This window comes from Dendropsophus ebraccatus, chromosome 4 (assembly GCF_027789765.1).
Source record: "Dendropsophus ebraccatus isolate aDenEbr1 chromosome 4, aDenEbr1.pat, whole genome shotgun sequence".
Classification (NCBI taxonomy): domain Eukaryota; kingdom Metazoa; phylum Chordata; class Amphibia; order Anura; family Hylidae; genus Dendropsophus; species Dendropsophus ebraccatus.
The window spans coordinates 127523162-127546624 of record NC_091457.1 but is presented as its reverse complement, the minus strand read 5'-3'; the positions used below and the strand labels follow the sequence as shown (position 1 = coordinate 127546624).

Here is a 23463-nt window from a genome sequence, read left to right as displayed (position 1 = left end):
CGATGATCGTAAAGCAAGGGGTGCACCGACATCGCTAATGATAGCCCTTGCTGTATATAGTAAATAATAAAGAATATACTTTACCTCTCCACGCACCTAACTGCAGCCACCGCTGGCACTGCTGGAGCCATTTCTGAAGTGACAGGCTGCTTAGCCAATGATTGGCCAAGATTGGACAGTGCCGCAACCTGTCATTGGCCGAGTGGCTTGTAACTGCACATTACTGACTGACTCACACACATACACACAGTACTTACAGCTCAGTCTTCTCCCTCTTTCTCTCTCTCTGCAGGACACTCACAGATCCTGCTCTTTCTCTCTCTCAGCAGGACGCTCACAAGCCCTGTTCTTTCTCTCTCTTCTGATGTTCAGTGCTCATACTGCACTACAGTGATCGGGATGAACATCAGAACACCAGGCCCTCTCCCTCCCTGGGCCTCTGGAGGTGCTGAGGCCCCGGTACTTGCCCAGGTGAGCCCTGTGCTGACACCGGCCCTGCACCCAAGAAATAGTGTCTGGCATTGCAGTAAGCACCACTGAAGTCCAATGCTGAAAAAGTGATTGACATTGATTTCTCTATCTCGTAAAGTGATAGACTGTCACTATGTCACGACTGTATGATGGGTGGCGGTCTAAACACAGGTCACAAAATCATAGACTACAGAATAGCATGCCATGTCAATCAGCTGCTACTAAGGACAGCAGGATATTGATATGTATTAAAACATGGACTTGCAGGACAGGGATATTATTTTACTGCTTCAACTGTGGGCACCAGTTCATAGAAAGGATGCCCTGGAGCTGGAATAATGGGCTCCTAAAAAGTGTGATCAACTTCTGTGTGTAAATGTCCCATAAAAAAAAAAAAGTGAAAAGCCATTGCAGGTAAATATTGCGCACTGTGCTGCCAGTGTAGCATTACATTGACATCGGTGTTGTTTGTTCTATATACACTTTTATTATTTATTTCTAGCTTCTCTTGCAGGTGTCCTTCCAATGGGCTGGCTGGAATTCCACATAGATTTTAGCCCTGCCCATGTAGGCGGAGCTAATATTGGAGCTCAGTATAAGCTGTACCAGAAAGGGCAGCATGAAATAAAGGAGAGCAGGGGCTGATGGCTACCTTGTGGGTGGCCAAGTGGTTAGCCTTGTTATCTTGCAGTGTTTGACTCCACATTAGAGCACCCGGATAAATACCATCATTTTATGAACTTTATCAAAGTTTTCAAAATGTCATTCAGGAATTTTGTTAACATTTTAAGTGTTTTACTAGAAAAAAAAATAATTTGTGAAGAGATCTTTCCATTACCTTAAAATGTCCCATTTCTCTTGTGCACTTTTACTTCTCACGCTGGGGTCCCAGTCTATGTCACCAAGGTCCTCTCTTAGTTTTTGGAAATTAGCCTTCCTGAAGTTGCCCATGAAGACAAATCATCCAAAAACATTTTTAACCAGTGAATAAAATACAACTTTGATCCGCCGCTCTGATCGCCCCCCCCGGCGCTCCGATCGCCCCCGCCGCCCTGGCCAGGAGCATACGTTACCTGCTCCGCGTAGCACGGCACGGCAGCACGGCACGGCAGCACGTATGCATGGCAGCACTGATTGGCTGAAGAGGAGCCGTTTGAAATTCCCGACTCTTCTCTTCAGTGGCAGGGGCGATCAGAGCGGCGGCGGCGGGTGGGGGGGGGGGGCGATCGGAGCGGCGGCGGGGGGGGGGCATTGGAGCGGCGGGGGTGGCGATCAGAGCGGCAAGCGGACGGGGCGATCGGAGCAGCGGGGGTGGCGACCGGAGCGGCAGGGGTGGCGATCGGGGCGGCGCAGGGGGCTGCGGTTGAGCGGGGGGCCGGGCTGCTGGCGCGCGATCGCAAAACAATCGCAAAACGATTTTTCCGTACGATATGTCGTACCGTCTAAATGCTGATCGTTATATAAAAAAAATCGTTACTTCGAAATCGTTAATTGTACGATTGGCCCAATTATCGCTCCGTGTAAATTTAAGGGTGCGTTTACACAGAAAGATTTATCTGACAGATATTGGAAGCCAAAGCCAGGAATGGATTTGAAAACAGCATAGATCCCAGTCTTTCCTTTATGACCAAATCCCTGTTTATAGTCTGTTCCTGGTTTTGGCTTCAAAGATCTGTCAGATAAATCTGTCTGTGTAAACGCACCATATGGGTCCATTTACACAGAAAGATTAACAGATTATCTGCCAAAGATTTGAAGCCAAAGCCAGGAATGGACTATAAACAGAGATCAGGTCATAAAGAAAAGTCTAAGATTTCTCCTAGTTTCAAATCCACTCCTGGCTTTGGCTTCAAATCTTTGGCAGATAATCTGTCAGATAATCTTTCTGTGTAAATGGACCCTAATGGTGCGTTTACACAGACAGATTTATCTGACAGATCTTTGAAGCCAAAACCAGGCACAGACTATAAACAGGGGTCAGGTCATAAAGGAAAGACTGAGATTTCTCCTCTTTTTCAAATCCGTTCCTGTCTTTGGCTTTCAAAATCTGTCAGATAAATCTTTCTGTGTAAATGCACCCTTATGGTGCGTTTACACAGCCACGTTTCAGAAGCAGCAGCTTCCTTCATCAGAAATTGTGCACAATTTCTGATGAAGGAAGCTGCTGCTTCTGAAACGCGTAATACCTGTGCTTTCACAATAAACTCAAACATTTCTTTCATCTACTTCGTGGCTGTGAATTCTCTGGAGCAGCGCTGGTCCCCAGAAGGACTTCTTGGCACCATTTTTTATTTTATTTTCGTCTATTTTTCTACTCCTGAGGATTTTCTTGACAACATCACCATCTAGTGTCAAAAAACCAGACGTGCAGTTTCTATAAAACTAGGGAGATCACTATGCTATTGTGTGTATATTTCCTACTCTAGAAAGAAAAATTGTGAACACTGAAATCTTTTAATACGAAATAATGCTTCTTTTTAGCAATCCATATCACATATCTTCAAGGGCATATGGGGAAACATTTTGGTAGACTTGAGATATCCATGTTTTACATGGACAGCCCTTCATTTGAATAACCACTATGCAATACTACATTTACACTGTTAGGAAAGCTTCCTCTTCAAAATAAGCCAGTGGCCGTGGTGTCTTAGTTCTGAAAGAATAGGTGATCCACAGGATTGGTTGGATCTATACAACAGGATGTCACAACACTGCAGGTACCGTTAGGTCTGGGAAGGGTGGACACAGTGGACCCTAAACTAGTCTCTGCCCACTGTCCCTTCCCCAGACAGCCCTTGGCAACTACAGGGAACTGGGCGACAGTCCCTAACTTGCGGTACATGAAAATACAAAACATGGACAACTGCAGGATAAGTCGCTGCAGCACTAAAAGGTAAGGATATAACACAGGGGTTCCGTTTCTATCTGGCCCATGCAGAGCAGCACCATGCTTGCTTGTCTGCCTCTATGTTGACTGTAGATGTGTAATGGGAAGTATAACCCTCCTATCAGCTTTATGACCTAGTCATATAATCCTTGTCTACAGAGTGATGATTTCAGGCAGGATTTACTCCATAAGGATGGTTTGGTTCATGTATAAGAGATCGGACACCATAGTATAAGCATTTATTGTATTACTAATAAGGTAACATATACAAATACAGTGATCCCTCAACTTACAATGGCCTCAGGTTACAATATTCTCAACACACAATGGTCCTTTCTGGACCATCGTAGCTTGAGACCAGACTCAACTTACAATGCTACAGACAGTCAGGATGTGCGGCACATGTGAACTAGATGATTGACCAAAAAAAATGCTCAATTTACTGGTAAAGGTGGGACCCTGTGTGATCTGTACAAGACTCTGAAAGTGCTCCAGTCCTTTGCATAAAAAGTAATTTACAGCTTCCATTAGCTCTTTCTGATTGTTGTATGTAAGGACTTGCTTTACCCATATTAGTTATCTGCTTATTATTATTAATTTTTTTTTAAATCTTCATTATTTCTCATTTTGGGGCTTCAGAACCAAATACCATTTTTCCATATAGTTATGGTCTCAACATACAACGGTTTCAAAATACAATGGTCATCCTGTGTACCAATAAATATCAGATGTCGAGGGACCACTGTAGAACATTTAAAATATTATTTCATGAAATGCGGGTACATCCTAGAGAGGAAAAAAAAAATCCCCTTTACATTTTGGAGACTTCTATGATTGAGATGGCCTTTGATAATATGCAGCCAGTGTCTAGTATAATTCTTGAGCATTGAGCAAAAGTTGGCCAATACTAATTCCTTTACACACATAAAAACAGATAAATACTGTATATCACACTGGCCTGAACTTCATTTCAGTTATTTTATAGGAATAATACTGTCCTTTCCCATATTCCCAGTTAACTCCATCGGCATAGCTGGTATGTTTCCCTCTCAGATACTGGCCGTTCAGATTGGCATTATGGCAGGCTCCGTACCACCAAGCACCTTTAAAGCTTACTGCACAATTATCTGGAAAAGCATCATTGTCTCTGTCTTTAGTTGTGAAGGGGCGGTCATTGTGATAAGTGAGAGAGTCACCTGCAAGGGAAAAAAAAGAAAGGAATATTTATCACATGTAACAACACGTAGCGTCCAGAGTAAGGCCATGTTCCCACTGAGTATAACATTGGCCATTCTGTGACTGGCCGGATCACAGAATGGCCGGTTTTACTGAAGATCATCCCAGCCAGTACTGCAGTACCGGCCAGATGATCTTTACTTCTGCTGAATTCGGATGTTGCCACACCTGTGTGCACCCGCATCCGAATTCAGCGCTGCACACAATGGAGCATGCGGCTGGAGCCACACGCTCCATTGTGTGCACCGACGTGTCTTCTGTGGCCACTATTCAATGAATAGCGGCCGCAGAAAACTGACATGTCAGTTTTTTGCGTGGCTGCTAGCGAGCCTGGCCAGAGTTTATTCCGTGATTCCATAGATGGCAGCATAATGTAATTTTCATATTATTCATGGCCGTTGTCGCAAATTGGTAACAAAGGCCGTGATTAATACGAAACCTACGTAGTGTGAACATAGCCCCCCGCCAATGAAAGTCTTTCAGTGAAATGATAAGTCAGTGAAACATCTCCAAAAGACCACAACCTTGAAAAGATCATCCCCTTGATTTTGTTCTATGGAAGCGAATCCCTGCTTCTGAATCTTGCACCCGCACAGTATCTGTATGAACATTGCAGGAATGCTGTTTGGAAACAGTTCTTGGCAGTGCTGTAAGCTAAGCCCTGACGGTCAATCTAGCAGGGACAGGGATAGAAAAGAGTCCACAGGTTTGGGAACACTTTTTTGATCACACACTCTAATTAGGCAATGAACAACAGCTGTTGTTTATTGACAGTGATCAATTACATTAAAGTGTATGGAACAAAGGCTGTAGTGTATGCACCCTGTACACACTACGGGCGTTGTTCTCTTCGGCCACACAAAGTAATTGCAGGTCTATTTTGTACGCAAGTCACAGAAATGGAAATTAAAACATAACCTTTATTATACAACTATTATATAAGATGCCAACTCACGTCAGTAGTCCGACTCAGAGAGAAAATAGTTAAAAAGCAGAGTCAACCATGAACACATCACATACAACCAGCAAATAATGTATATAATGTAGCAACCTACACTCGATGGACCCTCAAAGCATAACCCCAATTTTGTGCGGCCAGGGACGCCTGCCCTAGGCAGGGTTAACGTTCTAAAAAGAACGACGCCGCTCTGAAACCTATCCCTGTCTTCTAGTGTGATCCTATGGAGGAGAAGGGAGCTACCTATCTCACTAGGTAATATAGGCCTATAAAGCAACCATGTGCTAGTGAGAAGTGCAACGCTACGCTATGTCCAAAAAGCAAAAAATACAGGGCCTAATTTACTCTGTTTTTTCACATAACAAAACTAAAACCCAACCTTCCTTTCACATTAGAGATGGCTGACTTTAAGAATGCAAAACCTGTCAATAAATAGCAGCTTGTTTGATAAAGTTAGTTAGTGTAGGGACCCATGTGAACCAGGAGACCGGCACGTGGTACATGGGGCAATATGGTTTGATCAAATTATATACCAACATCCTGGCATTGGTTTTTAAATGTAGCCGAGCGGCATTAGTGTCAGCCATAGGTGTGATGTGCAACAGCTCCTCTCTCTCCATGTCGTATTTTACTTCTCTCCCTTTTCTGAGCAGTTGGCACTCCTCCTCAGTAAGACCCACATGACCCAAATTAGCAGGAGTCACCTGTGCTCACGTCAAATACGTCCTATCTTTCCCATTCTACCTGCAGGAGCAATGGTGAGTGCAATACCATATTCATACTTGTGTGGTTTGGGGGCAGCCTTCTCCGCCGGTGGTGCCGGCTAGGTTTTGGGGGTGCCTTTTGGGTTTGGTCCTGTGACATAGGGGTTGCGGGGCCACTCCATGGCCTCCCTTCCCTGCTTGTGCAGGCCTTGCAGGGTTGGCGGTCACTGACCGACACAGTGTGGAGTTAGTGTAGGGACCTATGTGAACCAGGAGACCGGCACGTGGTACATGGGGCAATATGGTTTGATCAAATTATATACCAACATCCTGGCGTTGTTTTTTAAATGTAGCCGAGTGGCATTAGTGTCAGCCATAGGTGTGATGTGCAACAGCTCCTCTCTCTCCATGTTGTTTGATAAATACGTCAGTTATGGTGGGTCTTAAAGGGACATGCCCATGACACACCCACTTTCGGTTTTAAACCACGAAATGATGCATGGGTCGGTTTTTAGAGATTTTTGGGGTGCAAAATTTTAGTAAACAAGAAACACACAGGGAAAAACTAGTAAAAACCGTCAATTTGATTACGGAAACATGTCAGTAAATCGGGGCCACAGTCATTTTTTTACAGTAGCTGAAAAGTGTGATTTAAATAACTTAAAGGGTGCTCCACAAAGATTTAACCATGTTCAATTTTCACCCATAATCTAAACTTGTTTGTAGTAGGTTTCTATTAGATCAATTGTCCCGTTTGTCTGCAGCACATTCTAATTCCCACCCTAAAGCTGCAGAAAACGCTCACTTCCTTTGCCAGTCCTCTGTTCTCCCCCTCCCTTATGAGACCAAAGTCACATGATCTCTGTCTTTTCTGTTGCCAGGCAAACTGTAACACCTCATCTGTAACTGACATCACACCAATCAGTGAGCATGTGGCCAAATGGCGGGGAATCAACAAAACAGTGACAGCCTCCTGAGCAGTATAGGGAAAGGAAACACAGTTATTTCATCTATCTCCCTTTCTAATCTATCTATGTATATGAATGGATGGATAGATAGATATTTTGTTTACAGTGTAAGGCTATGTTCCCACTATGTGAAGAGACCGGCCGTTTCGTGACCCGGCCTGGTCACAGAACGGCCGGTCTCTGCCCGGATCATCCCGGCCGGTACTTAAGTACCGGCCGGATGATCTTTTGGCCGCAGGATTCTGATGCGGGTGCATCAGCGTGCGCCCGCATCAGAACCTCCCACAGCACACAACGGCCGGAGCCGCTCGCTTCATTGTGTGAACTGACAGGGTTTCCTACGGCCGTAATTCATTGAATTGCGGCCGCAGAAAACTGACATGTCATGTATTTGCGGCCCCGTACGGGATCCCGGCCAGAGCGTAAACTATGCATATACGCTCCGGCCGGGATCTTACAGAAGATAAGGCTATGTCCACACCTCACAAAGTACGTCCGCTGTTGCCGATGGCAACAATGACCGTACTTTTACGTAGTGTGAACATAGCCTAAAGCAGAAGCAGATTGAGCGGTTGAGAGGTTGAAACTACAAGATGAAGCAGATTCTTGGCAGTTGGCTCTGAGGTGCAGTGCATGCTGCGAAATGTAGTTTCCAGGCCTGTCTTGAATATAGACCAGCTTTTAGAAAAACTTGTAGCTTTTTAGCTCTTCGGTGACATACTCATTTAATGTGCACATAGAGGGGAAACCTTGGCCAATTTGTGGATACATGGACAAGTCATTTTATGTCCTTTGTGTGTCTATGGGTGTGCATCAGGGGTCCTGCCAATAACAGCTTGTTGTTAGGGTTCCTACTGTCAGAGAACATGTTATTTATTCCTAAACAAAAATCTCCAAAATGGTTCTTCATGTGTACACAACCTTTAAATCTACATAACTGCTGTAGATTCTTATAGACGTTGGGTTTCATAGTAGAACATTACATATATGTCTGTGTTACCTAAATAGACATTACCTGCAGTTCCTCCAGTGAAAGCTCCAACACTTAGCTTGTAATTGTCACTTTCTCCTGATAGGGCAAATGAAGCATAAGTGGCAAAACTGTAGTCATTTTCAAAATCTGTCAGATCAACTCGAAGCGTCTGGGTTCCTAAACAGTTCATTATGTACAAAGTGAGTGTATGAATGAAGGACACCTACTAATAGGAGAATATACAGAGATTTGCATTTTTATGTTACTCACGTGAAATAACATACATAAGGAGTCTTAAAGGGAATCTGTCAGCACCTGGGCTAGTCCTGAGGTGCTGACAGTGTAGTGAAGGTGCATGTCTGTTAATGTCTGCAGTACCTTTCTTTTAGCATTCGCTACAGTAGTTTTCTTTTATCCTTGTCTGTAACTTGTAGTGGTGAGGAGTTCATGCCGCACTGGCCCTTGCCAGTAACGTCATCAGGAGGCAGGAGTCCGGGCAGCAAAGAGGGAGGAGGAAGCAGTGGTGAGGCGTGCCTAAGTGCGGCACAAACTCCTCACCACTACAAGTTACAGACTAGAATAAAAGAAAAACTACTGCAGAAAATGCTAAAAGAAAGGTAGCCCATACATTGACGGACATGCACCTTTACTACACTGTCAGCACCTCGGGACCAGCCCAGATGCTGACAGATTCCCTTTGAGGCTGGGTTCACACTACGTATATTTCAGTCAGTATTGGGGTCCTCATATTGCAACCAAAACCAGGAGTGGATTAAAAACACAGAAAGGATCTGTTCACACAATGTTGAAATTGAGTGGATGGCCGCCATTTAATGGCAAATATTTGCTGTTATTTTAAAACAAAGGCCGTTGTATTGAAATAATGGCAGTTATTTACTGTTATATGACGGCCATCCACTCAACTTCAACATTGTGTGAACAGATCCTTTCTGTGTTTTTAATCCACTCCTGGTTTTGGTTGCAATATGAGGACCACAATACTGACTGAAATATACGTAGTGTGAACCCAGCCTTATAAGGCCGTATTGCACAGGCTGATGTTAGATTGTCTGGATGGCCCATTAAAGTCAGCAGTGGTCTGCTGCCGCCACTCCTATTACATGGAGTAACGCGCAGCAGGCTGATCAAGATTTTTCAACATGTTGAAAGATCATGCGCATGTCGGCTGATTGTTGCCTTTTAACATGTGCTCTTACACTAAACGATTATCGGTCGGAATGGGCTGCTAAATGGCCAAGTAAGGCTCATGTTCATTCACTGTAATAGGTGCATGGAAAGGGGGCAGCTGTGGTCCTCATTTGTTCTGTGGCTGAGAATCACTCCCTTGTGGAAATTCCAAGGAGGTAAGGGAAAAGTTACCTGCAGATGTGAGGCGGTGAATATTGTCATTTCCCAGCCAGAACTCACTAAGCTGGTTGCCAAAACCTTGCTTGTAATCTTTCCAGTCTCTGATAAAATTTACACTGCCATCACAACGTCTCTGGAAAACCTAAAGATATGAAATTGATGGTAAAAGCTCTAGAAATCATAGAGGTAATTTAAATGGAACAGATATAAAGAGTCACAGAATTCAACATTCCCTATTGACAGAGGCATCTAGGGGGTAAAAACTTACATCAAAATGTCTAACTCTTAACGTTATGTTTTTGGAACAGATTAAACCAGATTTCTGTTGAATTTACCATAGTAAATCTTCTTTTCAATGTGTATCTCCTGCAAATGAGCCAACAATGTGTATTGTGGAGCATGGCTCTGGCTGCTTAGATAAGTGTGCCAATCAAAGACAGAGATGGGGTGACATCACAGCGGAGAGGTGGCAGTGCAGCCTGAGAGGACTTCAGACCCTGGGCCTGTCTCTCTGACACTTCAGGGATACACAGATTAGATTTTCATCAGATTAAAAGCAAGCACTATGCCTATAAACGCACCATATGTATCCTTGTACTAAGCCTGGGATCTGAACATGCTCCCAGACAAGAAAACCCTGCATGAATCTTTGGACTGACTGGGAACTTTGGGGGTAGAATAGTCATTTTTATTTTTTTTAACAAATTGAAAATAATTTTTTATGACTTACAATCCATCCTCCTCCATCTGTATCCATGTCACACAGGACTATAAGAGGATTCTCTCCATCTGGATATATTTTGTACCAGCCACTGAGAAAATTTCCTTGGTCCCGCAGTTCCTTGCAATTTCGAGGAGCTGAGAAATAGATTTGTTGGTAGACTTGAAAGTTAGCTACTTGAAAGTGCGTGTACAATGGATACACCTTGATGTTATACTGTAAATATACTTCACATAACAAATTACTAGTACAGAAAAAAAAAAAAAGTTTACACTGCATTTTTGCAGCCCATTTAACATATATGTTTTATGGGGGGAAAAACAGCGGCAATTGTGTGCAAGTTGTTTGGATCTGTTTTTTCCATTGATTTCTATTAGTGATGACCAATCACAGCTAAGATTTCATTTCTTAACTAGCTTTATTAAAATAAAAACCTGACCTTTGACTGTTTGCTGTGTCTATAAAACCAGCTTTGGTTTTCTCATTGTATATAATGTAGCCACTAAATTACAATGGCATAACAACTGACAAGTTGTGTACCTGTAGAATAAGTTGAAAAGATTTGCTGCAGGGGAAATCAAGCTGACCAGTCTGAGTCTAATTGTTGGGACCTCCACTGATCACAGGAGCCTTGAAATGGCCCAGCAATGTTCGGCTTCTTCTTTCCTAACTTATGCCCCCTATGCTTGCAATTGAACACCTGCAATACATACCTTTCAATCATCCAAATGTACTCCTATAAAGTCCTAATAAACTCACCATATGCTGAATTTGAGAGTCCAGGTTCCCCTTTTTCTCCTAACAGAAATGGATCAAAAAACAAATGTAAAAATCAGGAAACAGTGGGGGAAAAAACGGATGTTTTTTTTCTACAACAGCTAAGTTGGGAAACTTTATTTGGGGGGGGGGACACGAATCTAAAAATGTATGAAAAATTTCTATACCCTATATTTATTCGGCACTTTTTCAGCATGATGGGAAGGATTTGCTGCTATGCTTGTTGTGCAGAAATCCTGCATATTTTCTGCTTTGGACATTTCCCCAATGTGTGGGCATGCACCAAATGATGTCATATGTATACCTGTAACTACTGAATGTCTTAAACCACTGAATCCATGTGAATTTGTTCCTTGGAATTAAGTCTATACTTCTTACCTTTCAGACCTGATAATCCAGCAGAACCTGCAGATCCTGTAGTAATAAATAATAAAGTAATGAAAATGGATACATATTAAGCTGTAAAATATGGATTGTTTAAAGCGAATGTGCCACCTGCCGGGCATGAAGCACCGAACACTGCCGGTCCCCGGTGTGACGCGGCTCCATTGATTCTAACAGAGCCGCGTCACGGGGGGGGGGGGGGGGGGAGGGGGGTGTTGTCTGTCACACTGGGGGCTGGTGGGCCCGCCTCCAGTGCTTCATGTCTGGTTGGTGCTCGGGAATAGACTGGCGCCGTTCACAGGAATCGGGTAGTGGTTCATAAAAAGGACACATATTTTTAATTGGGTTGTCCATGATTTTTAGAAAATTACGTAAGAGCTACAAGTGGCATTAGATAGTAAAGAAAATCTTTGCCCATCTACACATTCGACACTGCTTTAGTGCAGTTGTTGCACAATCATAAGCCTCAGCGGTCACATGCAAGCAGTGCGTTAAAAGATTAATTTGCTGTGAAAGTGCCTGTATTTTACCGACAGGGCTTGTAAGGCAATAATGAGTAACATAAAAAAAGCTTTCTGTAGGCATCAGCCTTATCTGATGTGCAAACCTGGCTGTCCTGCAGGTCCGGCCTTCCCAGGGTCTCCTTTAGGTCCTGAAAGAAAAACAGCAATAACCACTCTATGTGGTAACCTCAAACCTGTCCTGGCTCCAGTTGCAGCAACCCAATATATAAGAACATAATTCATATGTGGCCCATAAAGAGGCTATAAAAAACAATATTCACCTTTCTCTCCTGCTGGACCAGCTTCACCTTTTTGTCCAGGAGCTCCAGGCAGACCAGGACATCCTCGGAGGATCGTCAACTTATCTGTTTCTCCAATTGCCACATATTTTATTTCTGAAAGCAAGATGAAAAAAAATGGAGATGATGTACAGAACATGTACCATAAAATGTAAGCAATCACAATGAGTAAGCCTTCATAGATTTACTTTTTAAAGAGGAGATACCATGCTTTGTGTTCTGCCCTATGTGTCAGTGCCATAGCCCTGGGTGCTGAGGTGTTATGCAGCAGGTGGGCTTGGTATTTCTGCTGGTTCACCCCAGACACAAGGCCACTGGAACTTGGTGTGGGTGCAGGTGCGGCAAAAAAAATCAGCACAGAGTCCAGCACTTAAACAAGGAACAGCTTTACTTAAGACCTTCAGTGCAATACAGTTAATGGTAATACACAACTTAGCAGGTGCAGTTACAGGTGACAGTAGTGATTGAGGTAGTAATTTGGAGAAGTAGTAAGCATAAGAAGTGCAGCTTGACTTGAGTAAGATATAGTTGAGTTTAGGAAAAGTGTAGCTTGACTTAGAGGAAGGTATAGGGACCATCTTGGGGGGCCTTGTCTAATGTAGCAATGTACTGTACTCTGGTGGGATTGTGCTGAAAGTAATAGTTAATGAGCAGAAGAGAATACCCATACTCACATTTTGTAGCAATTTAGAATACCGCCTTATGCCGGACCAGATCAGAGAGTGCCAGGTTGAGTAGTACGAGCCCCAGGCCTAACTTGGCATAGCAGACTCTTCAAGACCTCCCAAGGTAGCTGTGCGTGATCAGAAGGATACGTCAGCTTGTGCTTTTTGTCCTACCGGGGATCAGTCTTTGAAACACTTGTAGACTGTCTTAATAAATCTGGAGAAGCATCCCTGGCGAAGGTTTTCCCTGAAGGACGGTTACCCTCTGTGTGGGTTTAGCAGTGCATCATAACTCGAGTCTCTTCTGTAGAGGGAATCCTTTAACTGTGTCCCTGTCTACCATTCATTAACAAAAGACTTGCCACCAGGAACTAACTACCCTTTTATAGGGGAGGCTGGGTCCAACCTCTCATTAGTGGGGACAGTGTAGGAGAGATGAGAGGGAAGAAGTGTAATAGGTAGATAGCGTGTGAGGTACCTGCACCTGTTGTTGGATGAAACAGTGGTGAAAATGTCACCTTTACCCTTGTGACATAGGACTTATTGGACCACTTTGTAATGTACAGTATGTTAGTCACCTGTCTGGAGCCGTTCCGCCTCCCCCCCCTGGAAGTAAAAAAAAACCACATACTTACGAATTTACTTTCATCACCAACAATGTCGTCACAAGCAGGGGCCGGGCCTGGTCATCCTCTTCTTCCCCATTTTCCTTTAAAAAGAATGGGAGCGAAAAGACTGCCGGTGCGCGTACACACCAGCAGCCTTTTCATTGGCTGAAATGCATCACATGGCTTCCAGCTTGCTCAGCTCTGATTTAGGAGGGATTATGAGAATGGGATCTGTGTCTGTTAGTGTTTTTTTTTTTTTTTTTTGCTGACGCGGGAGTTGTCCTTTAAGATACTTGCCACCTACAGGTACAGGTAATGTTTTATGATGACAAAAAAACCTAATAGCTTCAACAGCAGCAGCTGACCCTTATAAGCAATATTACCATAAAAGTTAACCACCCCCCATATATTGTGTTAGCAGATTGTTCTCATAAACAGTAGTGCCTGGGAAGTGTCCTACATAAGGACAGCCAAAAGAATGCCCTATAATGAGCAGTGCCAGCAGTGTGTCCCCAATAAGCAATAGTGCCTGTAGTATATCACATAAGCAGTGTCAGCATAGTGCTTCCATTTACACAGCTGAAAATTAAGTCATTTTGTCACTATGAAGAGATGGGGCTGGGCGGTTATAGAGTAAGACATCTTCCCTTTGAGGTGTCTGTCAGCTGTCTTGTCGTCAGCTGTCAGGAGACTTGTTTGCTCTACCAGGAGTCCAGGTGATGTCTCTTATTTTGGTACAGTTGGCAATTATATATACTGAGATTCCACTTACACAAACTTAATATAACTGTATATCTATATGTCAGCTAAGGCTGGGTTCACACTGCGTTTTGCAATCCATTTTTAATATATTTTTTAAAAATAGATAGAAAAACTGATGCATTTGTGTGCATCCATTGTGATCCGTTTTTCCATTATCTTCCATGATAAAATGAATCAAAACTCATCCTTTTTTTAAACATACACAAAAACGTGGCTGACCACATTTTTGTGAACATCAAAAAACTGATGTTTTGATCCGTTCTTTTAAAATGGAGAAAACGGATGCACACAAATGTGTGTGTATATATATATATTTTTTTTTTATTTATTTATTTATTTTTTAATCGGATGAAAAAAAAACAGATTGCAAAAATGTAGGGTGAACACCCTAAGTGTTACGTTACCTGATAAGGATAAGCAAATTCACAAAATTTTTTGTATTCAACTATCTATAATTTAGTTAAACATAGTCCACCTTACTCTGTTCTTAAGAGCTATTACAAGGTAGGTGTACCCATTTTTAGTTATGTGATATACTACTAGTAAAATAATATAAGCAATACGTTTTTATCCAGAATGCTGCTTCAGAACAATGTCTACAATAGATCTTTTAGGTCTCTCTAGCATGTTCTGATCAGAGATTACTCACCTGGACATGAGTCTTCAGCTATAATAAAGGTTACCAGGCAGAGCGTAGCAGCCAGTGAAGCCCACATTGTAACTATACTCACCATCTGACCTTTAGCTACCTAAATGAAATCTGTTTTTATTGGAGTCTGCTTAGAAAACACATTGCACTTCCCTTCAGATGTAAGACAATTGCACAAGAGAAACATAAACTTCCCTTTGTTGATCTTTCGGATTGCACATAGCGTTAAGCTCTAACCACTCTGCCTGGTATGTCTCAATCCTTTTAGTGATGCGTTCTAGGCAATGTAATTTCAATAATCCTGCACTTACAAGACCAGATATTTGCCACGCTAATTGATCTTCTATTCTCTATGGTTGACATAAAATAAATAAAATGAGTATACCTGTACATACACATCAATACACGGTTCAACCCTAAATGACTTTCTTCCCCACAGACATATTTTCTTCCTTTTCTATTTCTTACTTTCTGCCTGTACTTTTCATTAATAGTCTAAGGGTACTATTACACGGAACGATAATTGGCCGAATTGGCCCGAATCAGCCCGATTCGTCCGATTATCGCTCAGTGTAATAAATGACAACGATCTTCGGCTGATCATTGATATAGGTTAGAACCTATAATTGTCGGCGCCGACCGCGCATCGCTATGTCTAATAGTGGTGCATGGTCGGCAACTGATGATATATTTTACCAATCCACGCTCCAGGGCTGCTCCTGCGGTCCACTTCTCCCCGGGTCCCGCAAGCTCCAGCTTCAGAGCCAATCACAGGCTGGGACCGCCGCGGAGAAGCCCTGGAGCGTGGATAGGTAAAGTATACAGTTTAAGCAAGGGCTGCAAGGACATGGATAACGATGTCCTTGCAGCCCTTGTTAAACGATTATCGGGCCGTGTAATAGGCCCAGTAAAAGAGCGCCGATCTAGCAGATCGGCGCTCGTTTACAGTTGTTATCGGGCCCCTGTCGGCCTGTCTAATACCCTAATATCCTAAGAGCCCTATTACATGGAGCGATATTCTGCCGAATCAGGACAATTCTGTAGATTATCTCTGGGTAATAAAGACAATGCTGCTGCTTAGTGTAGTGGTGTGGTGCATGGCCTGCAATTGGTCCCTTCAATTTGCTGCTCAGCCAATCACTAGCCGCAGCGCTGTCCTATCTCAGCCAGTGATTGGCTGAGCAGGCTGTCACTGAAAAGACTGTGCCAGTGGTGAGCAGGGAACACAGGCAAAGGCTGCAACACTGGGGGGAGAATGCCCTGTTTCCCCGAAAATAGGACATCCCCTGAATATAAGAATTGCTAAATATAAGGCCTCCACCGAAAGTAAGACCTAGCAAAGTTTCGGTTTGGAAGCATGCCCACCAAACAGAACACCAGGGCATGCATCTGTCATTATTTTTAGCCCAAAAGCAAGGACTGCATGGACATCACTAACAATATATATATATATATATATATATATATATATATATACAGCCTTGCTGCACGATGACTAAGCCATGTATGGTAAAAGATTCCTCCACTCCAACAAACCCTGGGTAGAAATGGTCATAGGTCCAAGTAGGCAGAAGATAAAATGTATAAAATCTGTCAGGAATGTGTAGTACCTAGTGTGAACTGGGCCTGGTGTTTGTTTTTGTGTGCCACACCCGACTGCTTCTCAGCTTCTGGTAATGCAGGAGTTAAGCTGAGAATACATAACTTGATATGCACCTGTGATATCTGTGTGATTGACAGGTTCCTCAGCCTGTCTGCTACCTGGAAGATCAGAGTGCTGGTCTAATGGAGATCCGGACCGGGCTCTTGGTCAGCATAAAACTAAGCTGAGGCAGAGTTCCAGCGCTGGTTATTAGGTTAACTTCCTGGTCCCAGCTTCCCCTGTCTACTCCTGCGATCCCCGTTCCTAATCCCTCTGTTTTGCTCGACTTATTACCTGACCTCCTGCCTGACTATCTGACTATCCGTTTTCTTGCTGATTTTGTACTGCACTGCCTGTTTGGATTTTGACCCGGCCTGTTTGACTATTCTTTTGTGTTTGTTTGTCTGTCTTGTTCCGTGTGCACATATTTAGCGCAGGGAACGTCAACGTGGTTGTCCACGACCGCCTAGGGCCGACTGAGGCAAGTAAGCAGGGACAGTGGGTGGGTTCAGACCTAGGGCCCACTGTCTTGTCGTGTCTGTACCTCCCTGTCCTAGCAAAATCTTTATTAAAAAAAAAAACACAATGCGTTTTAAGAAAGAAGTCGGTCTGACTTCGAAACGCTTCGTGTTTTTATAAATAAAGATTTTATACATTTTATCTTCTGCCTACTTGGACCTGCGCCCGTTTCTAACCAGGGTTTGTTGGAGTGGAGGAATCTTTTACTATTAGTATCCTGTTATGGAACCTGGGAGTGGCTGCGGTTCTTATACATGCTGTTTCTGAGTGTTGTGCCTTGCATTTGCACAACAACATCAGGTGAGAGTCTCCTATTTACTCTCCTTCGCTACTTTCATCTTTCTCAGACATCACACCATAGAGCGGTGTTCACATTTGTATTAACATTGAGCCATGTATGTGCTACGCCCTGGCCCCTGGGGGCCACTTCCGCAGTGCAGATGTTGTGAGGGTGCAGGAACCGGGGCAGCTGTAGGATGTAGTGTGGTCACGGTGTAGGCACGAGGGTGATACAGCTGGAAACCGGACTCCTGACCCTGCGGGAATACTGGGCATGCGATTCTTCGTTGTCCTTAGTCAGGGCACCAATGAACACACCAATGCCAAGGTTCAGAAACAACGGTAGTTGTATATTTATTGTAACGGTGGTAACTAGTAGTAACAGTCTCTCCGGATGCAACCGGGAATAAGGCAATCTTGGATAAAGCAGAGTAATGGGTGATGCTGCAATAGGCTGTGAGAGTAGCGTGCTGAATGATGGGAGTAGTAGTGCAACTGAAGCTGAGATGCTGGGTGGAATGAGACTTGAATGAAATACTTGCTGTTGATGATTTGAGGAGATGATCATGAGAGGAATTGAAGAATGACTGAAGAATCGACACCCAGATGAGAATCTTGAGACTCGAGACAGGAACACAGCCAGTGGACTGGAGCAGCAGAGCACACAGAGGCCTCTCTCCTTAGCAGGGAGAGAGAGGACAAAAGCACAACTTGTCTCCTGATGGTGGAGGACAAGACTAGACTCACGACCTACCCCCTCTGTGGCAGGGAATAGACTGAGGTAGCACAGGAAGTCACATGGTAACCCCAGCCAAAAGCTCGATGACCATTGGTGTTACCATGGAAGCAGGGCACAGTCACGTGACATCCAGCCATTGCATCATCACACCATTAGGCATATACAGAGGAATATACATGAGGAGTACCATCCTTGAACACTAGGAGGCGACATAATACCTTTAGACACTGATACCTGAACACATGCAATAAATGAATGAAATAGCAGACCTGAATACTGAGAAGGGTGAAACAATACACGCAGTTTGCAGTGGACCATAGCTTTCCAGAACAGAACTAGTTATAATAAAAACATGAGCATAAGAATGGCCGTTCTGGGACACTGCATATGGGCATGGTAAGCGACCGCTGATGTAGCATATTGGTGCTCGCTTACTTTGAGGGGTTGGGCCATGTAATACAGCCCTAAGGGTAAATGCACACAACTGGTTTACTGCACATTTTCCACACAGGAAATCTGTAGGAAAATCTGTGGCAGATTTTAGTACCAGCAAAGTACATGTGATTTCTTGCTATGTGATTTTATCCTATGGCAGCAAACCATGGGTTAAAGGTTCTAACCCTGTTTTTTGCATAAGAGACAATTAATTAGCAATGATTATTTGAATAATATTCTAATTAAGATGCCAGACTGGTGTATCCTTATGCTGGTCTTACCTGAATCCCTGCCCTTGTGTCCCACACCAGATTTATTGAGTGTTACATACCTTTCAGTAACTCGGGTGAATTTTAGGCTGTTGTTTAGTAGTTTTAGAAATTTGAGCTGATGTACTTTTTTGCTATGATTAATGCACGTCCCATATGTACCTTGCCTCGCCCCCTGCCCGCCTATCAGAGGGTACATCAGTAAAAAGTCACACATTCTTTGGAAGGAATGCTCTCTGATCTCAATCAGAAAAAATTTACCAACATTCTCTCCCAAAATACACAAACACATCTCTATTTCTTCAATTTTGCAGAAAATCTGAAATTTCTAAAGCCAGAAAAACCGCCCTGTCTAGATGGATAAAGCATACTTTCATTTTTTGCTATTTCAAAAGGGAAAAAGAGAAAGAAAACCGGGCACAGACGTCTCGTGTGATACCTCAATGAACCAGAGATAAGAAGATGGTAAAAAGGTGCTCACCTGAAAGCCACTTAGGCTTCGTGCATATCCATGTCTGAATCCAAGGTCTGTGTAGTGTAAGTCCACTGGATGAGGGTCTACTCACTCTAGGGACTGCCAAGTGGACTGTACCAAACACGGGATACTCCCAAAATAATGGGGCCCGTGGAGACAGTGGCGTAGCTACCATGAAGGCAGGGACAGCGACTGCTATGGGGCCCCTGCAGGAAGGGGGCCCGAGGAAGCCTGCCCTGCCTTCATGCTAGGTACCGACCACTGTACCCCCAGGGGTCAAGAGAGGAACAGGGACCCCCACTGCACTGTTCACCCCCTCACTGTAGTGCTGGGGGGTGAGCGGGCTGAACAGAGGAGCAGGACCTGCCAGGTCCTGCACGGCACATGAGAGGGATGAAGGACCTTTGGGTCACATGACCCAAAGGTCCTGAATACTTCTATGTGAAGATCAGCCCGGACTACAGGAGGAGGAGGGGGAAGCCTGGGAGCTGTAAGTGCTGTGTATGTGTGTCAGTGAGTGTATATATGTATCTGTGGGTATATGTATATGTCAGTGTGTGTATATATGTATCTGTGTATATATTTATATGTCAGTATGTGTATGTATGTATCTGTGTATATATTTATATGTCAGTATGTGTATGTATCTGTGGCTATATGTGTGTGTGTACATGTAAGTAATGTCTGTAGCACTGGTGTATATGTGTGTGTTTGTGTATGTCAGTGGTGTCTGAAGTGATTGACAGGTTTGCTCCCAAAGATGTTCTGCAGCAGCTTCTATTAATGCTGGGCTCTAAAAAAAGAACCCACCACTAATATCTGCTGCATTTTCTTTTATTTCTGGTTGAGTATTTCTTATTACACTGAGATGATTTCCCTGTGTACAGTCTATTCATGGTGTATACATCAGCACTAGTGTAATCATGCAATGCCCTGGCCCCTGGGGGCCACTTCCGCAGTGCTGGTGTTATGAGCGGGCAATGACGGGGGCAGCTGCAGGGGTTGTACTTGTCACGGTATAGGCCTGAGGGCGGCACAGCTGTAGGGCCGGTCTGTGGAATCTGCGGGTGATGATGGGCATGCGATTCTTCGCTGCACTTAGTCAGGGCACCAGTTAGTGGACACCAATGCCAGGGTTCAGTAACAGCGGTTTTATTATAAATGAGGTGACTAGTAGCAACAGTTCTGTCCGGATGCAACCGGGTATATAGCAGGCTTTGACAAATAAAGCAGGAGTGGTGCTGCATAGGCTGTGAGAATACGTGCTGGATGATGGGAGTAGGAGTATGAGAGAAATAGCGTTGCTGGGTGGATTAGCTTGAGAGTAATACTTGCTGTGAATCCTTGTAGCGATGATGAGAGATAACAGAATGACACCCCGATGAGAGAGAAGACTCCGGACACTTGAGCAGGCAGATACAGCCGAAGACTTGAACACAGCAGAGCACTCGATCCACACTTCTAGTGGTGAAGTGGGAGCTGTAAAGAAGAAGTCCAACTCCTCTGAGGTAGGAGAGAGACGACACACACCCTCCTTGCTTGGAAGCAGGGGGAAGACTAACTTGTTAGGAGGAAGTGGGAGGTCACATGGTTACTCCTGGCCAGAGCTAGTCGGCCATTGGAGGAACCATGGTTACAGGGCACTGGCACGGTCACGTGATCAACAGCCTTGCATACCACTGTACAATGTAATAATACACAGGAATACATGAGAATACACATGAGAATGCACATTACCAGAGAATACTAGGGGAAAACCAGCAGCAGTTGCAGTGCAAACACTTACCAGAACAGGCATGGACACAGCAATAGAAATGGCCATAATAGGAGTAGTAGTCCTTGCGTTCTGGGACACTGCAATCACATTACAGCGTATATATGTGTGTATGTCAGTGGCGTATGTGTATATACGTCAATGGTGCCTCTGTGTGTGTATATGTGCGTCATTGTGTGTGTTTGGCGGGGGGGGGGGGGGTAGGGGAGCGTACAGGATTCATAGGGCCCCGTACAGTTTTTTGCTATGGGGCCCCATGAATCCTAGCTACGCCCCTGCGTGGAGACAATATATGGATGAGCGAGAAAATAAAATAATATGGTACTCTAGGTCAGCGCTGTCCACATAGAGAGAGGTATCAAAAACTTAAATTAAAAAAATCAGCACAGATATGACGCGTTTCGAAGACATGTGTCCTCTTCATCAGATGAAATAAAAGTGCATAACAGATAATGGAGGTCAGGTTACTTAAGTAGGCCAAAGAACACAAAAACCCACACTAGGAACAGCCACTGTGGGTGTTTCTGGGTGCAAGGAGGAGTATACAGACCAACAATTATACAGTGCATCAAACAGCAGAACACTATAAATGAATCATAAAACACAGTGTAGCAGATATCATTTTAACCCCTTAATGACAATTGACGTAAATGTATGCCATTTAAGTCATGGCCCAAGTGACACATGGCAGACATTTACGTCATGGTCTGCAGGGCCGCTTTGAAGTGAGCTCAGGAGCTGGGCTCGCTTCAAAGAAAGTGAGGACTGGCTGATATGAGCAGCTGGGTCCTCACTGTTAATAACGGGCCGCCGCGATCTTGCTCGATTGCGGCATTTAAATGTCAGTAACAGAAGCTGTGCTCCTGGCACTGTCCGATCGGGACACCCGCAGTGTAATTGCAGACGTTTTACTGATGATAAAACAGTAAAACATTAGAAAAGCTATGTAAACCTGCATATCGATGTTTTCAGACTGACCTGCAGAATAAGGATAAAATGTCAGTTTTAAGTAAAGTGCATTACGTAAACACGGAAACCCCCCAAAATTTGCAGAATTGAAATTTCCCCCCCAATTTCACCCCATAAATAATGTTTTGGGGATTTTGTCATTCATTTTATGGTAGATTGAAAGGCAGCATTACAAAGTGCACCTGTTCCTCACATGGCCCTGAAGCTGGTGAAATAAAAGAGTTATGGCTCCTAGAAGGCGAGGAGGAAAAAACAAAAATGCTAAATTAAAACTTGTTGCGGTCATTTGGGTCAATTTAGGCTCCGTCCTTAAGGGGTTAAAGGGGTTATCCAGCGCTGCAAAAACATGGCCACTTTCCTCCAGAGACAGCAGTACTCTTGTCTCCAGCTTGGGTGGGGTTTTGCTTCTCATTTCCATTGAAGTGAATGGAGCTTAATTGCAAACCGCGCCTGAACTGGAGACAAGAGTCGTGTTGTCTCTGAAAGAAACTGGCCATGTTTTTGTAGCACTGGATAACCCCTTTAACCTAAAAGCAGACCAGGGGTAACAAGAGAGTAATAATAATATTACCATTAGTCAGGATATCATATGTTAGGCTTAGCAGGCACTGTGTGGCAAACAACTTAGACCACCACTATTGAGCAATAGAAAGAACATCATAAGATAAAAATCACTTACGTAGATCACTGCATACAAATGTAAATCACATATAGAAGTCACAGTCCGGAGGCCAGGTGCATCACTATTGCACTGATATTTGGGTTATAGGACGCCGCTCACACGCATGACACTTGAGAAAGAAACCAGTTTGGTTTGGAAACGCGTTGTTTTGCCATAAATGTTTAATTAACAATAAATTTTAAAGACTATTTTACATCTCCTTTTTGGATCTGCCCCCTAACTTACCCTGGTTGGAGGGAGGTCGTTTTGTTTTATGCTATCCATCTTGTATGGTATTACCTGGGAGTGGCAGCGATCCTAACACATGCCGTTATTGTGTGTTGTGCCTCTTCTTGCAAAACTCTATCAGGTAAGAGTTTTTCATACTATTTCTCTCACCAACCCCTTATACTCCTGATCTGTGCTATGGAGCGCTGTTCAAATTTCTTTTTCACACACGGCAGTGACAGAGAGAGGCGGAGAGAAGACAGAGTGTGGGAAAGTCCCGCTTCTGTCAAACACTTGCTACAGTGCTGCAGTCATGCGAGTGTAGCGCTGTGCCGTAATGTAGTGGAGTTAAGAAGGGGCGGGGCTAAAGCACCTCTAACAGTCAGAGATCGCAATCTGTCTCCTCCTCTTTCTGTCACTGCCGCATGTGAGCGGCTTCCTATTACCCAAATGGCACTGCAATAGCGATGCACCCGGCCTCCGGAGTATGACTTCTATATGTGAGTTACATTTGTGTGCAGTGATCTAAGTGTTTTTTAT

At 43.9% G+C, this 23463-nt stretch overlaps 1 protein-coding gene across 2 annotated transcripts; it reads right to left on the bottom strand.

The window, feature by feature from the left end:
- Positions 1–3644: 3644 nt before the first annotated feature.
- Positions 3645–15023, bottom strand: LOC138789926 (ficolin-2-like). Of its 2 annotated transcripts, XM_069968795.1 has the most exons (9): positions 14934–15023; positions 12232–12345; positions 12055–12099; positions 11442–11477; positions 11046–11084; positions 10296–10423; positions 9578–9707; positions 8240–8374; positions 3645–4554 (listed from the first exon to the last, which is right to left on the bottom strand). In XM_069968795.1, the coding sequence occupies exons 1-9, from the start codon at positions 15016–15018 to the stop codon at positions 4307–4309; spliced, it is 960 nt and encodes a 319-aa protein (XP_069824896.1). In that variant the 5' UTR covers positions 15019–15023; the 3' UTR covers positions 3645–4306. The 2 variants fall into 2 exon arrangements, with proteins under 2 accessions (XP_069824896.1, XP_069824897.1); XM_069968796.1 differs by lacking the exon at positions 11442–11477.
- Positions 15024–23463: the final 8440 nt, after the last annotated feature.